General features: G+C 40.7%; 1 protein-coding gene across 1 annotated transcript in view; it reads right to left on the reverse strand.

Annotated features, from left to right (window-relative positions):
• MIPEP (mitochondrial intermediate peptidase) overlaps positions 1–15,692 on the reverse strand; it is a 151,771-nt gene that overhangs the window by 99,981 nt on the left and 36,098 nt on the right. The window contains exons 11-12 of the mRNA XM_011999931.1: positions 3,224–3,377; positions 1,544–1,621 (exon numbers count right to left, since the gene is read on the reverse strand). Of these exons, the coding sequence (XP_011855321.1) occupies positions 1,544–1,621; positions 3,224–3,377 (232 nt within the window). The remainder of the gene's footprint in view (positions 1–1,543; positions 1,622–3,223; positions 3,378–15,692) is intronic.

Raw genomic sequence — 15,692 nt, forward strand, 5'->3', positions numbered from 1 at the left:
ATTCTGAGTCCCTACTATGTGTCAGATAATGAACTAGTAAGTACTTTCCGTGTCTCTTGGCTATTTTTTTTTTTTTTTCATTTTTTAAGATAGGGTCTTGCTCTGTTGCCCAGGCTGGAGCGCAGTGTTGTGATCACAGTTCACTGCAGCGTGGACCTCCACGCCATCCTCCTGCTTCGGCCTACTGATTGGCTGGGACTACAGTGTGCTCCACCACACCCAACTAAGTTTTTAGATTTTTTTGTAGAGATGGGAGTCTTACTATGTTGCCAGGGCTGGTCTTGAACTCCTGGGCTGAAGTGATCCGCCAGCCTCAGGATTACAGGCCTGAGCCACCACACCCAGCCTCTCTTGACTTTTATCAGTTGAACGAGATGGGATCTAAACTAGTGTAAAGCAAGGGATCCGGATCCAGAGTAACTTACTCTGAAATAGGCACTACACTGAGACTCACATACACTGTATCACTTATTCTCCACAACAACCCTGTGTAGCAGGTATCTCACTTTTCAGATGATAAAACTAAAACTAGTCTTAGAATTATTAAATATGTCCAAGGACACCTAGCTAGAATTGCCGCACCTTGGATCTGAACCCAGGCTGACTATTAGGAGCCAGGGCTCCTAATCACTAAGTTGAGTCTCCACCACCCACCCATTTAAGCAAAGAGGAAGAATACTGGCCGCAGAGTCTGGTGACCTGCACCCTGTTCCTACCTTTCACACCTACTAGCCAAATCATCTTGGAAAAGAATTTGCCTGTGCAAGCCTCATCTCTAAAATGCTTCCTTGTCAAATCCCACAGTGGCTGTCCAGAATCTATAAGCTCAAATCTGTTAAAATCCGTGCTTTGGAAATTGTGAATCACTATTCAAACATAAGATACATTATGTCTGTTATAACTTATAACCTAAACTCTTGACATTTCCCATCAAGCTACATGAAACTGCTAAAGCTGACTGGCTGTCAAAGTCAGCCAACGCTAAAGAAAAGGAGATGAGCTGCCTCAAGTCGTCCACATAAGGAGCTACTTGGTGGTTGGTAAGGTTTCCACATGGGATATCTTCTGCAGTTTTAGAATAGGTTCATTGTCAAGTATGGAAAAGAGTTAAAAGTTGGGGATCTGATCGGGAGGTATGTCTTCAAGTCCTAGCACTTCTGACCAAGTAGCTTAACCTCTCTGGCTTCATTTTCCTCATAACGTGAGTATCTAGTCAAAAGGTTGAGGTGAACATTAAAAGGCCGATGGGTATAATGGATTCAGTGCACTGGTTGGCACAAATAAGGATTCATAAAATGTCAGCTGTCATTATTACTATAATTAATACCATGACCCAGATAAAAGTGACAAATACAGACTGATGTAATTATTTCCATAAACTTTTTCATTTTAAAATGCTATCTTAATTTCAAATGTATATATTTGGTAACCATCATTAATAACTTTTAAATATCATGGATTTTAAAAATGATACAAAGTTCACATTAATACAAATGAAATGCTGATCAGTTCTAGAGAGAACAGTTTATAAAGAAAGGATCACCTGATGTGGCTTGTCTGCTCGCTGAAAAAAATCACAGTAAATGTACCCCAACAATCCCTCAGATTCATGAACGACAGCCTAGAAAAAAAAATTTTAATTTGGTGGTAAATTAGGCCATCCGATTCTCTAAAATCCCTAGCACAAGAATCTGTATATTAGACATCCACAACCACACATATAGACATTTTAATTACATTCGACATCCCATATTGTCTCGAGATAGATTCTCTTTTCCCCACATCCTCTTCTGCTCCATCTCTTGAATGATTTTGGTTTTGGAATTCTGTGTCCAGGAGAGGAAATCCTCCTCATGAGGGCCTTCTGTCCTGACTGCCTGTCCTCTACAACACCTTTACTAACCACCACAAGAGTTGAGAAGAAGTGCTGGCTGGACAATTTTAGGAGCAAAAGTATTTTTCCTTCACATCCTGGAATGTCATGATATATGCCCAAGCAAATTATAACCCTCGAATTTGAAAACACCACAATGCAGCTCCCAGCTTGAGTTAAAAATCAACAATATCACTATCTATCCCCTCTCCAAGAGGCAGAGCTTATAGGAGAGACTCAACCGCTACTCTCCATCTTGCCTTCTTTGTTCTTTCAGAATTTAATGATTCCATCAAAGAGAACCCCGATTTTGTGCTTTAAATTACCTGCAAGTATATATTCATTGTTCATCAAACATCTATTAAGCACCTACTTGGTGCCAGGAACTGTTCAAGACACTTGGGATACAGAAGTGAAAGCAACTGACAACAGGGCTGGACCCCAGTGAAGTGCACATTCTGCAGTTCTGAGGAAACCTCTTCATCACCCGCATCTTGTCCTCTCAGTCTCCTCTTATAAACTTTTCTTTTTATTATAGCTCAGCATTTTATCAATCTCTATCTTTTTCGGAAATTTGTAATACAGATATTGAAGTAAATCAATGCGGTGATGAACGTCCTCTCACCCTGACTCTCCTTTCAATCCCACCACCACACCTACTCTCCACTCATAAGACGTGGCCAAAAGACAATGAGTTTACATTTCTTAAAATATAGTGAAGAAAGCAGTGTGGTAAGCATGCTAGCAAAAATCAAACAACAAAACAATACAACGCCTTAGTGACAAACACAGGTCAACAAAGCCTCAAATCCTATGAGGAAAAATTTAAAATATTCATGCCTCAAATAAAGTGGGCCTTCACAGGACAAAGATGATTGCTAGGTTTGAAGTTATTATCAAAGAAATTAAATAAATCAGAACACAGGACGTAAATTAATATCTGATGCAAATATAAGCCCCTACAACATGGGATGGGGGCTGGAAAGAAAAAAGGTCACTCATGCAATGGATTTGGGAATTAACCAAAAGGGACACACAGCACTGAAGGTACATACAAAGTAATGGCCAATCTTCCTCTAACTAGAATTTGTGGATATATGAAGGTGTATATATATTCAACCTTCTATCAAGTTCCAAACAACTTTTTTAGAAAACTCTGCTGTTTTATGTTTAGATCCTTTATACAGTGTCCTAAATCAAAAGTGCAATTTGGATTTTTTTTGTGAAGCAGAAATAAGGCAAGGGACACACTCACTCAGGGCAAAGTTAACGTAAACATGAAACTGCTGTTGACTCAACTTCCAAACCGAAAGGCTAACGCATGCAACTGCAGGCTGAGCGGGAGCTCACCAGTTTTCGGACATCTTCACTCCACACCTCTCCTTTTGCAGGCTGCTCTGCATATAATGAAATCCCCAATAGTCTGTTTAGCAAAATATTCAGGCCTTCCATGCATGCTCCAAGAGAGAAAAACGGGCAATATAGGCTGGGCTCAATATTATACCTAAGAGAAGGAAGAGAGGTTCAATAGCATCTTTGTTTATTTCAATTTCTGAAGGTAAATTCAATTAACTTTTCATTTACTACTTAAGATCACTGGAGCTAAAGAAGGATTCAAAACATAAAAGTGCATTTATATCATTTGAGGGGTTTTCAGACAGTGTTCTTCAGAATGACAGTCTGATTATTACTAGTGTTAGTCATAAGTCAGTAATTAAGGTAGACATATCACTCCCTAATCTTTGTCCCTTCCATTTTATTTACTCCTTTACTACGAACCCAATTAAGCACTGTCTCAACTGCTCACTGTATACATACTTATATGCAAGATATGACCAGTTTCAGTTATAATGGTAACTCTTATCTCATGAGTTATATTCTAGAAACTCATGACTTATATCACATAAATATTAAATGAATAAAAACCCTGAGGCACATTAAGTGAATTTAAAGTTCTCATCCAGTAAAATATTCATTTATGAAAAAAATGCCTGCAATATAAAGATTAAGATCTTAATTTATCTGTTTTATAGATATCTTAAATTAAGGACAACATAACTAGTAAGGTGAATTATTCTTCACCCAAAAATAACTTTTTCTGTTCTATATATTCCAACATAAACCAAAACAAATCCAAAATATGTGATTTGAATGTTTACATTTGAGTCATTAAGTCAAGCCAAAATATATAACCACAGCCAAAAATAATGGCTCTAGAATATTGTAGGTCTTCATTATACATCCACTTTTGGGGATTACCAAAATATACATTTTTTTTCAATTGGCTTTATTTGTGATTCTAGAACTGCACAACATTTTGTTCCATAAAATAAGAGTCCCTACAAATTTATATATAAAATATATACAAATACAGTTACTACTAAATGAATGAGTTTAGCAAGTGAACATAAATTGCACAACACATGAGACTTTGGCTATGGACATCCACAAATTTACACCTTAATTTCTGACTGATTTTTCATTAAACAGAATCCTAGTGTTGAAAGAGACATTCATGACCAGTGCCCTGGCTCCCTGGTTCGCTCACTCAAGCATGCCATCGGCAAACCTGCTGGAGGACAGGAATCAAGAGCCTTTGTGTCTAAGCAGCTCGAGCTGAAGGAGGCAGAGAAGTGAACCAACTGCACTGTGTCCTGGGCCTGGAGCAGTGGGCACACAGCCGGTGCTCAATAGGCAGTGCTGAAGGATGAATGAATGAGCACTGCACAATAGGAGAGCAAAGGAGAGCGTGATGACTTTACTTGTGGAGTGCAGAGTAGCACCAGGGAAAGCTTCTCGGATAGGAATTAAGAAAGAATTGGCCGGGTGCTGTGGCTCATGCCTATAATCCCAGCACTTTGGGAGGCTGAGGTGGTAGATCACAAGGTCAGGAGTTCAAGACCAGTCTGGCCAATACGGTGAAACCCCATCTCTACTAAAAATACAAAAATTAGCCGGATGTGGTGGTGGCTGCCTGTAATCCCAGCTACTCGGGAGGCTGAGGCAGAGAATTGCTTGAACCCAGGAGGCAGAAGTTGCAGTGAGCTGAGATCGCGCCACTGCACTCCAGCCTGGGCAACAGAGTGAGATTCTCCATCTCAAAAAAACAAACAAACAGAATCAGACTTTGCCAGGCAGGGCTGGGATGAGGAATGGAAAATGGGAATCATAATAGGAATTCTGGGCGGAAGCGATGGTGTAACTAAAGTAGGACGGCATAAAATAGCCCGGTAACTTCTAAAAAGGATGTGGTTAAAGACGAAGCAGTTACCAACGCAGGGATAAATGGAGAAAGAATGGGAGCAGAGTCTGGAAAAGGCAGGCAGGGGCCAGAAAACAGAGCGCCTGGTCCACTAAGCTGAGGAACTGGGACCATGCACCACAGGCCACGGCCTCTAAGCTTCCTCACCAATGCATACTAAAATAACTTTTGAGTATTCAACCTTCTATAAGTACATTTATAAAGTATACTCGTGTGGTATTGTTTTATCACACTGCAAAAAGGAGACTTTTTATAAGTTGAGATAAAGAAAAATAAATATACATAGAATTCCTAATATTTTATGACTACACTCTCCATGAATTGCTTACAGATGCCATTTGGGAGACAGCTTCTGTAGGCCACAGTGGAGCATCTGATGTTTTCCGGAATGCTGCGCAGTGGACAGCGAGGAGGGTGGAATGCAGGAGGCAGGGAGGGCTGACAGGAGGACTGACTTCCCGGCTTCAGAGGGTGAACTCTGATGAAGGGAGGGGGGGTCAGGGATGAATGTATTTTTCCTTTGAAATGCAAACGTCTCAGGACTGTGTGAGTGACTGGATTTGGAGGGTGATGAGAAAGACAGAACAATCTAGAATAACACTCAGGTTTCTGGCTTGGACAAATAAGTGGGATGGTAGAGTCACTGAATCTGCCAGCGCAATGAACACAAAAAAAGGAAGAGGGGAATCTGGGTGTGTTTGTGGGAGAAGAGAGGAGGGTGAGGTGTAATGATGGGAGGAGGACGGAGGGCTCACAGGAAATAGACTCCGTTTTGGAGACACCAACTGTGAAGTGCCCATGAGATGCCAGACACTCAGGACTCAGAGCTAAGGAGAACAAGGAGACTTCGCTGTCTGGATGTTAGAGCTATAGAGGGAGGCAGGGCCATAAGGGAAGGGTGATGCAGGCTGAGAAGAGGGAAAAGGGTAGACCCCTGAACTATCAGAGGGAGGACTGGGAAGGAAGACAGAGAACAGTTCAGAGCTACTGAAGAACTAACAGAAAGGAGTACCACGGAAAGAGGGGAGAAAATAAATTATAAAAGTGGTCCAGGCTTGAGGTTTCCACTCCTGCACATGAGAAGGTTGAAAGTCACCACTCCATCCTAACAAGCAGGAAGCTGAACAAACTGAAAATCAAGAATCTTCTTAGATTCCGCAGAGAATCAAGGCCACAGAGCAAACTGCTGCCCCCAAAACTGGAAAGACAGGCAGGTAGACATAGAGAATCGCATCACCACTTCACAGAGCAGAAACCTCCCACAGAACCGACTACAAGGCAAGGACGTCTAAACTGTAATTGGTTATAGAAAGCGATTCACTTTTTTGTTGCCAGATAATAAAAACCAACCCAAATACAAAGGGGAATGAAAAGAAACTTTACATATTAAAATTATACCCTTAAGATTATAATGAACATATGACATTTATTTTTATGGAAAAGAAACACAGTAAAGCTAATAGCACAGCTTAGTTTACTAAACTATAACTTAAAAATATTTACTGACTTATCCAATGACCATGACACTCATATGTGTCAGGCAAAATTCAAGGAAACAATTTATCTTGGAAAACTTAAGTATAGAATATAAGTTTATATAACATTACACTAAAATGATTGGGAACAAATGAATTTCTAAACTCCCTGTTTTAAAATAAAAACACCTCAAAAATAATAACAATGGGCAAAAAGTATACTGTCTTGCCCCCTGGCTCACTATGCCCACCCCGAGAGGTAAGGATCTTGTGTATCCTTCCAGGCATTTTCTATGCACACTCTTAGAAGTTTCTGCATGTAAACTTTATGGATCTATAAACCTACTTCGGCACAAACAGAATCATACCATTCACACCACCTCACAATTTCATTTAACATAAAACTAGATCAATGATATGTATTTTTTACACATAGATTTTTCATAAAAATAGAACTTGGAATACTTTCCAGTTTAGTATGTAAAGCTCTATCCTGTTTTCTTTCATGGGTGTAGTCATCCACAGCAAACACATGACAAAGCTTATTTCATGCATCTCCTGCTGTGTTGTACGTGAGCAGAGAGGAGGCAAGGCCAGTGACAGCCTGAAGCATCAGTGGGGGAAGTATCTGACCAGGGACAACATTTGGAGTTTCTCACACATGGGGATATTAAAGGATCCCAGACTTTTCATCAGTTTTATTATTGACTTTAATTTCTTTACAGAAAATGCATGCCATTAGGCCACACCCAGAGCTCACTTCCCTGCCTTGGTCTGCCTCTGTTCCTCTTCACTGACGGTAAGCTGCTGTTCGCTTACCTGTTAAAATGATGCCATAGTGAAATGTCCTTGTCACACCCACACAAGCCTATCCATAAGATAAATCGAAGAAATGACATTGCTGCAAAGAGTATGAGATCTTAAATTTTTTGATAGGTATTTCCAAATTATCCTCAAAAAAAAAAAAAAAAGCTGTTCTAACTTACATTCCTACCTACAGTGTATGAAAATACCTAGTGCCCTCACTCTTGCCAATGTAATTCTGATATGTTTCCTTTAATGCTTCCTTTATTTTCTTTCTTTCGGTAGGTGTGCTGCATTTCCTCTTTCTTTCTAATCACTTGATATCTTAGTGATATCTACAGTCTATATTTTAGCTTCTCTGGTGGTTTCTCTATTGTTTTTTATTTTTTATTTTTTTTGAGACAGAGTCTCACTCTATCACCCAGGCTAGGGTGCAGTGACATGATCTCAGCTCACTGCAACCTCCACCTCCCAGGTTCAAGCAATTCTGCTGCCTCCTAATTTTGATACTTTTGGTAGATACGGGCCTCTGTTGGTTTTAAAATAAACATTTTTTGGTTTAGCAATTTTAGATAATATTTACTGATTCCCCTCCTCCTGCCTTGCCCTCCTGATCTGTCTTGTTGTTATATATAGATATAGATATATTGATGCTCTTTTTCTTAATTTTGCTAGGCACCAGAAAGGAGAATAGAGATATGCCCTTTATTTTGCCACCGTTTACTGGATATCTCCAGAATGCATACAATGGGGGAATAGCTATTAGTAGTAAGGAAGAGGAGAGAAATGACAAAATCCTGTGCTTTAGAAGGATTATTCTGGCAGTGGTATGTAGGTCAGTTTAAAATGCAAAGATTCATGATTATTATAGCAAGAGAAAGTTCAATATAGTTTGTGTATCTCTTATCCAAAATGCTTGGGATATGTTTTGGATTTTGTATTTTGGAAAATTTGCATATACATAATGAGATATCTTGGGGATGTGACCTATGTCTAAACATGAAATTTATGTATGTTTCATATATACCTTATACACATAGCTTGAAGGTAATTTTACAAAATATTTTGAATATTTTTGTGCATGAAACAAAATTTTAACTGTATTTTCACCACAATCTGTCACATGAGATCCACTTGTGGTGTCATGTTGGCACTCAAAGAGTTTTGGATTTTGGAGCATTTCAGATTAGAAATGCTTGACCTATACTGCAAATATGTTATTCATTTTTCCCTAAATTTAATGTACAAACAGAAAACTATCACTACCAAATGATGATGATGGTGATGGTGATGATGATGATGGTGATGATGATGATGGTGATGATGGTGATGGTGATGATGATGATGGTGATGATGGTGATGGTGATGATGATGGTGATGGCAACTAACATTTGGTGAGTGCTCACTATGACTGTGGACTAAGCCCTTTATACGTATCTCATTTAACAGCAAAAAAACGATCCTTTAAGGTAATATTATCACCCCTATGTTACAATGGAGAAAACAGGTTTACGAGACAGTAAGTACCTTCCCAAGGCTATGACAACAACTAAGTAGAAGGCCTGAGACTATCCTTTATAACTGCATGATAACAGCATGGAAGTTGAAAAAAATCATCAGGAGGGCATGTCTTTGTTTCGGCTGAGGTACTGAAGTTTTTCACAACTATCTGTTACAAGTTAAAGCAAGTACTAAAGCAAGCACAGTAATTGTATCATTCATTCTTACACACATTTCCCAAAATGCTTTCAAGAGTAAGACAGAAGAGAGAGGAGCTACCGGTCACAATGAGAATACTACATCTCTGCATTCCCTCCTATGGCAGCTTAACCGTGAACAAAGATTGAGAACGACCAATTTAGAGAAGTTAAAAGAGAAATGAGCCTGGTGATCAAAAAAGAGAGAACAGGAAGTCTGACGGTATGTGTTGAAGAAAGAATTTTAAGAAACTGGACATGGTAAGTGCAGTCAAAAATTGCAGACATTAGGATCTCAAATCCAAGCAAAAAAACCCCAAAAAGAGAAAACTGCAGACATCAGGGATGTTGAGCAGTAAAACAAATTACTGAATTTCATGACTGGCAGGTGGCTGATAACTTGGAAGCGCTAGCTGGGTAGACTGACAGGCCTATAAACCAGACCGTAGCAATTAGAAAGAGGAGGCGTCCAGGAGAGAGTAGGACTGGGGGAAGTCTGGCAGGAAGAAAATGAGATAGTACCACAGTCTCTCCAACAGTCACAGAAGGGTAATTATTTGTGTCGTAAGATAAGAGATATCTTAGCAGGTCTGCAGGCAAAGGGTTTGAAGCTAATACAAACGAAGAGATGGTGATTATGATAAAGTTAGAATAACTGATGAAGCAAGATCTACAGTAGTTTGAGATAATATTATCTTCTATTGTCTTGGTGCTTCACAAGTTGCAAAGCACTTTCATATCAAGAATGAAGAATCTCCTTATTCCTTATGTGATTCTGTGAGACAGGTGGGGCAAGAATTATTACCAGAATTACTGTTAGTTTCACTTGAGGAAACTCAGGCTCAAAAAGGTTTAATGACAGTCTAAGGCAATCCGGGATACAAGAAAGAGCCCTTGGTTTGAAAATACTATTTCTCATTGGTTCCATGCTTTGAGCAAGTTACTTAGGATTTTGAAGCCTCCGTTTCCTCACCAGGAAAGTGGAAATACTTTCCAGGCTCCATTAACAATTACAGAAATGCACGCAATGAACCTGGTATGGTTCCTGGAGAAAAGCAGGCACACAGTAAAATATAGCCACTCTTATTGTGTTAGACAGAGATATCGTAAACCAGAATAGCAGAGCATTTATCGGACTTCAGCACCTGTAGTGGATAACATAGGGACAAGCGGTTTCCACTCCTCCTCCAGTTCCCTTCTATTCCCCAAAGCTGCCCTTACCTCTAAAAAGAAATGCAACACTGTGTCAAGAAGCTGTGTAGATGCAGTCAACTTTCATTAATCACCTGCCATGTGCCTGCATGACAACTCCTCAGTGTGGAACGATGAACACACTGTCACAATAATGACCACCAATCCAAATGATCAGTGGCAGAAGAGCAGTGTAAACAAGGCACTGGCTCAAAGATGAGGCTGTGGTCAGTTCCACCTGGCAGAGGGGAGAAGCTGGGAATGGGAGGAACAGAGAGAACCACAAAGAAGAGGCAGCATCTGGAGCACACCTGGAAGGAAGAGGCTCCTGGAAGACGGGGAGGGCATTCAAGAGGGAAGAAAGAGGGTAGCAAAGGCCCAAGGGGATTCAAGCAAATGGGGCAGACAAGCTCAAGCAAGCACTAGTGCCTTAGTCCTCACTCAGCGGCCTCAGCCATCCAGAGTGAGAGTACACGCCCCGCCACTCCCTCAGTGACTCTCACCAAATGCAAGCTGCTTCTCTCCTGAAGAAGAGCCAGAGGGAGGGAGGTCCAGAAAGGGTGGAAGAGATTCAAAAGCTACAGGGTGTTTTCTGCAGCTCCAACCCACACCTGAGGGGCCCCGAGGAGCCGTCCCACATGACCTGCAGGCAGGAGGCCATGATTGCTATGCTCTCAGCTCACATCTTCAACACGGACTGAAAGAACATGCACAGAGGGCGATTCAGTGGTCACAGGCCCCAGCATGGCCCTCCACGCCAGGCTCATCATGTGGTTCCGCCTGCCTCAGCAGAGCACTCCGAGGCTGAGGCCGGTCTGCAAACAACCGATCGCACCATCTCCATCCACAGCTTCCTTATCTGCACAGATGCCACACATGGGAACATTCTCCTCTCTCATCTAGAGACCCAAGACAGTGGGAAAGCGCCACGAGCAGCACAGAGAACCTCACAGCCCAGCAAAGCCACAACCAGCAGAGACAGAACTTAGGTGCATTTTGAGGATTTGGCTTCAGTGCCATCCCTGTCACCACCTCAGACTCCTCTACAGTTTTACAAGAGTTTTATGACCATTTTTTTGTAAAAAATTCCATGGATCTGGACCCAGAAGTAAGGGATCTCCACAACCCTCTGATTCCTCTGAAGAAAGAAAGAGGAAGAAAATTATGTTATCCACTCCAGGAACTGAATGAAGTCCAATAAACGCTCTGCTATTTTGGTTTACAATACGTTACATATGAGTTTACAAATTTTCAGCAAAGAACCAGAACATACCACTATTAACATGATATAATGGTATAAATATAATTAGGTCTTTTAAATTAAGAACATTAGAATTTAGTAATGTATCAAAATTTTCATCTAACCTTCATCCAACACTAATTATGATTGAAATGAGCACAGGAATATCAGTCAAGAAGAGACTTTCAACCGAAGAATTCATCACTGCAAATGGAATTTTTAAACAATCAATGGATCACTGTATTTATGAAGCACACTCTATGAGTCGGACTTCTATTTCAACCTCTGATGCACCTGGAATTAAGGTAAAGAAAGAACTTGGATATTACGTCCAAACACCATGGCCTCAAACTTAGTGAAAATATAAAACACAATGAAGTACAGTCAGAGAATCCAGGTTGAAACAGCAGGTAAACATAGCTTCAGTCTTACCTTATCCTATTCAGTGAGTGAGAGCACATGTGGCAGAGAACATGTGCACCAAATGGCAAATGCCCACACAGGGCAGAATGAACAAGATGGCCTGCCAGAGGGCACGTGTGGGCAAGGAAAAAATGCACACTTATAAAGAACACAGCATGTGATAATACTGTCAGAGAAACTATTTTTAACTTTATCGAAAGCAAATGAAACTGTTTTTGACATCAGGAATGACTAAGTATAATTTTCATGTTATAGCTGGGTGACATTTTGAAATGCTGTCTTGAAAACCACAGGGAGAGCTACTGCTTTATCTGGTTAAACAGAGAAGGTAGCAGTAAAGGAACTGAATGCTCCTGGAAACCTGTTTGCCCTTCAGGGAACTATACAGAACTGAAAAGACTTTTCCCCCTGTTCTATAAAGAATCCACCATTGCTAATTTGGTTCTACCTTGACTTCTGAAGCTAGTGGCAAGAAAACTGCTCCAGCCAAACTTCCTGGTAACCAGGAAATAATTTTCATTAATGGTGCAGATCAGCAACACAGTTCACTGGAAACTGTGGTTAACAGAAATCAAAGCTAAAGACAGTGCCATTCCATCATCATCCTAGGGATTAGGAAAGTAAACCAGTAGGCCCGACTTTAAGGAGAGAAGATGACACCACACGATGTGCCAGTAGATGACAGAACTCTCACCATAGAGGCTGGGGCCAAATCTCACTACAGCAAGGAGACCTCGACTGCAACAGTCTCTCATTCAGCTTCTTAAGCTGTATCAAAATATGAAATCAAACAGCCATGTCTAAAAGTGAACAGTAGGAAAGAATAACCAAAATCGACGCCCGTGTGCTGCACCTTGCTTTAGAGAGAACAGAATGGGAGATGTGGAAATGTCGTGAGGGAAGACCCAGGTTAGCCCTGGGACAGGGAGGAATGAAAACCTCATGAGAAGGAACAAGTGGCAGCAGCAGAAAGGGAAACAGACAGAAATTTTCTCCCCCAGAGCTTGTGGAAAATGATGAAAGGAAAGTGGCCAGACAGCCATTTGCTTTGACTACGGAGTTTTTCCAATCCTCTTTGAATTATTGAGTCCAGCAACAGACCCTGTTCTCAGACCTCTCCCCAGGTCGCAGATGCTCCTGGCTCAGAACTGGAGAAATCACCTCCCATTTTCTGTCCTGCAGAGATGCAGCAGGTGGTTCAAACTCAACTGCGAATAATAAACACAGGTATTCTGAGCCTCACTCAACAAGCTCCTAAAAGACTGACTTTTCGGTGCAATTGGCCAAGTTATGACAAATTTGGCATCCCTTCAAAATACTGTAATGGACTGAAACACGTTGAATCAATGGAATTCCATCAGTTTATAATGACACTTTACAAAGACAAAGCCAGATAATTCTCATTTGTCACTAGTTCAGAAAACGATTACAATAAATCCTTATTTTGAGAATTGGCAATTAAAAAGAATGACTGACTCAGACGAGGACTATCAATGGGTGTTAAAGCCACTGGGCAAATGACTGAGGGAAAACTGGATGTTTCCGTGTTGCCAGGAACACCACACAGATCCCTTTCTAGTCGAGAGGGAAGCCCTCACCACAGACGGCAGAGATCCTGTCAGCATCAGTCTACCTAGGGGACCCTCTTCACATCACCCTCGGTGGGCAACTGATATTTCATGTCTTTTTTTTTTCTTTTTATTTTTTTAGGAGATGGAGTCTCACTCTGTCGCCCAGGCTGGAGTACAGTGGCATGATCAGAACTTGCTGCGGCCTTGAACTCTGGGATTCAAGTGATCCTCCCGCCTCAGCCTCCGAATCACTGGGATTACAGACATGTGTCACCATGATCAGCTATTTCATGTCTTTGGATGTGATGTGACACAAAGTATACAACATCACCTATGGGTGTCCGTGCCAAAAATGGGAAATGTCTAACAGTGACTTGTTATATGTAACATCCAGCTTACAGGAATGATACAAAGAGAGGAACTAGTGAAATGATGCCACAAGGAAGCAAATAGGTAAGTCCAAAAAGTTAGAAATTCTGTAGGAAAAACGGCCTGGTCTCTTCAACAACTGCTTCTGATAATATGACAAAAAAGAGAGTGAGAAGAGCATGAGGCACGGGGAACCACTCTAAAGTAAGAGACAGGAGACAGAAAAGCCAAGAGAATGTGGAGGCTTTGTTTGAGTCCTAATTCTAACAAACTAACTGGGAAGAAAAGCTGATTTGATACTACCAAGGAAATACGAATATAGACTAGATATTAAATGATGCCAACAAATTGCTATTAAATTTTTATTAGGTAATAATGATACAGGAGTTATGTAAAATGATGTTCATGTTTTTCAGAGGTACTTAATCAATGTGTAAGACTGAGATGACGTGAGGGCTAGGATTTCCTTTAAAGTAGTCCTAAGCCAGGTAACAACACTTCTGTCAACAGTGAACCACAGATGCTACCGTGGGTGGTCCACTGAGATGATAATGGAGCTGAAGAGTTTCTATCACCTAGTAACACTGTAGCTGTCATAATGTCAGAGTACAAGGCATTACTCACACGTTTGTGGTGATGCTGGTGTAAACAAAACGACTGTGCCGCCAGTCATACAAAAGCCTAACACATATAATGAGGTGCAGTACACAATACTTCATAAATGACTGTATTACTGATTCATGTATTTACTATACTATACTTTCTCTATCATTATTTTGGCGTACTCCTTCTACTTATTAAAAAAAAAAGTTAACTGTGAAACAGCCTCAGGCAGGTCCTTCAGGAGGGATTCCAGAAGAAGGCACCGTTATCACAGGGGACGGCAGCTCCATGCCTGTTATTTCCCCTGTAGACCTTCTAGGAGGACAAGATGTGGAGATGGAAGACAGTGATGCTGACAATCCTGACCCTGTGTAAACCTTGGCTAATGTGTGTGTTTGTGTCTTGGTTTATAACAAAAAAGTTTTAAAAGTATGAAAAAAATTTTTAATAGAAAAAAGTTTATAGAAAAAGGATTTAAAAAAGAGAAAATATTGTTCAGCTATACAATGTACTTGTGTTTCAAGCTAAATATTATCACAAAGTATCAAAAAGTTTTTAAAAACTAAAAAGTTTATAAGGTAAAAAAGGTTACAGGAAGCAAAAGTTAATGTATTATTGAAGGAAGAACCGTATCTTTCTAAAAATTCAGTGTAGCCTAAGTGTACAGTGACTATAAAGTCAATAATGGTGTACAGTAATGTCCCAGGTCTTCACATTCACCCACCACTCACTCACAGACTCACCCAGAGCAACTTCCAGTCCTGCAAGCTCCATTTGTGGTAAGAGCCCTATACAGGTGTACCCTTTTTTATCTTTTATACCTATTTTCACTATACCTTTTCCATGTTTAGATGCATATATACTCATCACTGTGTTGCAGCTGCCTACAGTATCCAGTATAGTAACATTCTGTGCAGGTTTGTAGCCTAGGAGCGACAGGCTATACCAGAGAGCACAGGCGTGTGTGTAGCAGGCTATACCCTTAGGTTTGTGTAAGTACACTCTAAGATCATACAATGACAAAACTGCCTAACGATGCTTTTTTTTTTTTTCAAGACAAAGTCTCACTCTGTTCCTCAAGCTGGAGTGCAATGGTGTGATCTCGGCTCACTGCAACCTCCACCTCCCGGGTTCAAGCAATTCTCCTGCCTCAGCCTCCTGAGTAGCTGGGACTACAGGCACGT

The sequence above is a fragment of the Mandrillus leucophaeus genome, unplaced genomic scaffold (assembly GCF_000951045.1).
Source record: "Mandrillus leucophaeus isolate KB7577 unplaced genomic scaffold, Mleu.le_1.0 Scaffold61, whole genome shotgun sequence".
NCBI classification, from domain to species: domain Eukaryota; kingdom Metazoa; phylum Chordata; class Mammalia; order Primates; family Cercopithecidae; genus Mandrillus; species Mandrillus leucophaeus.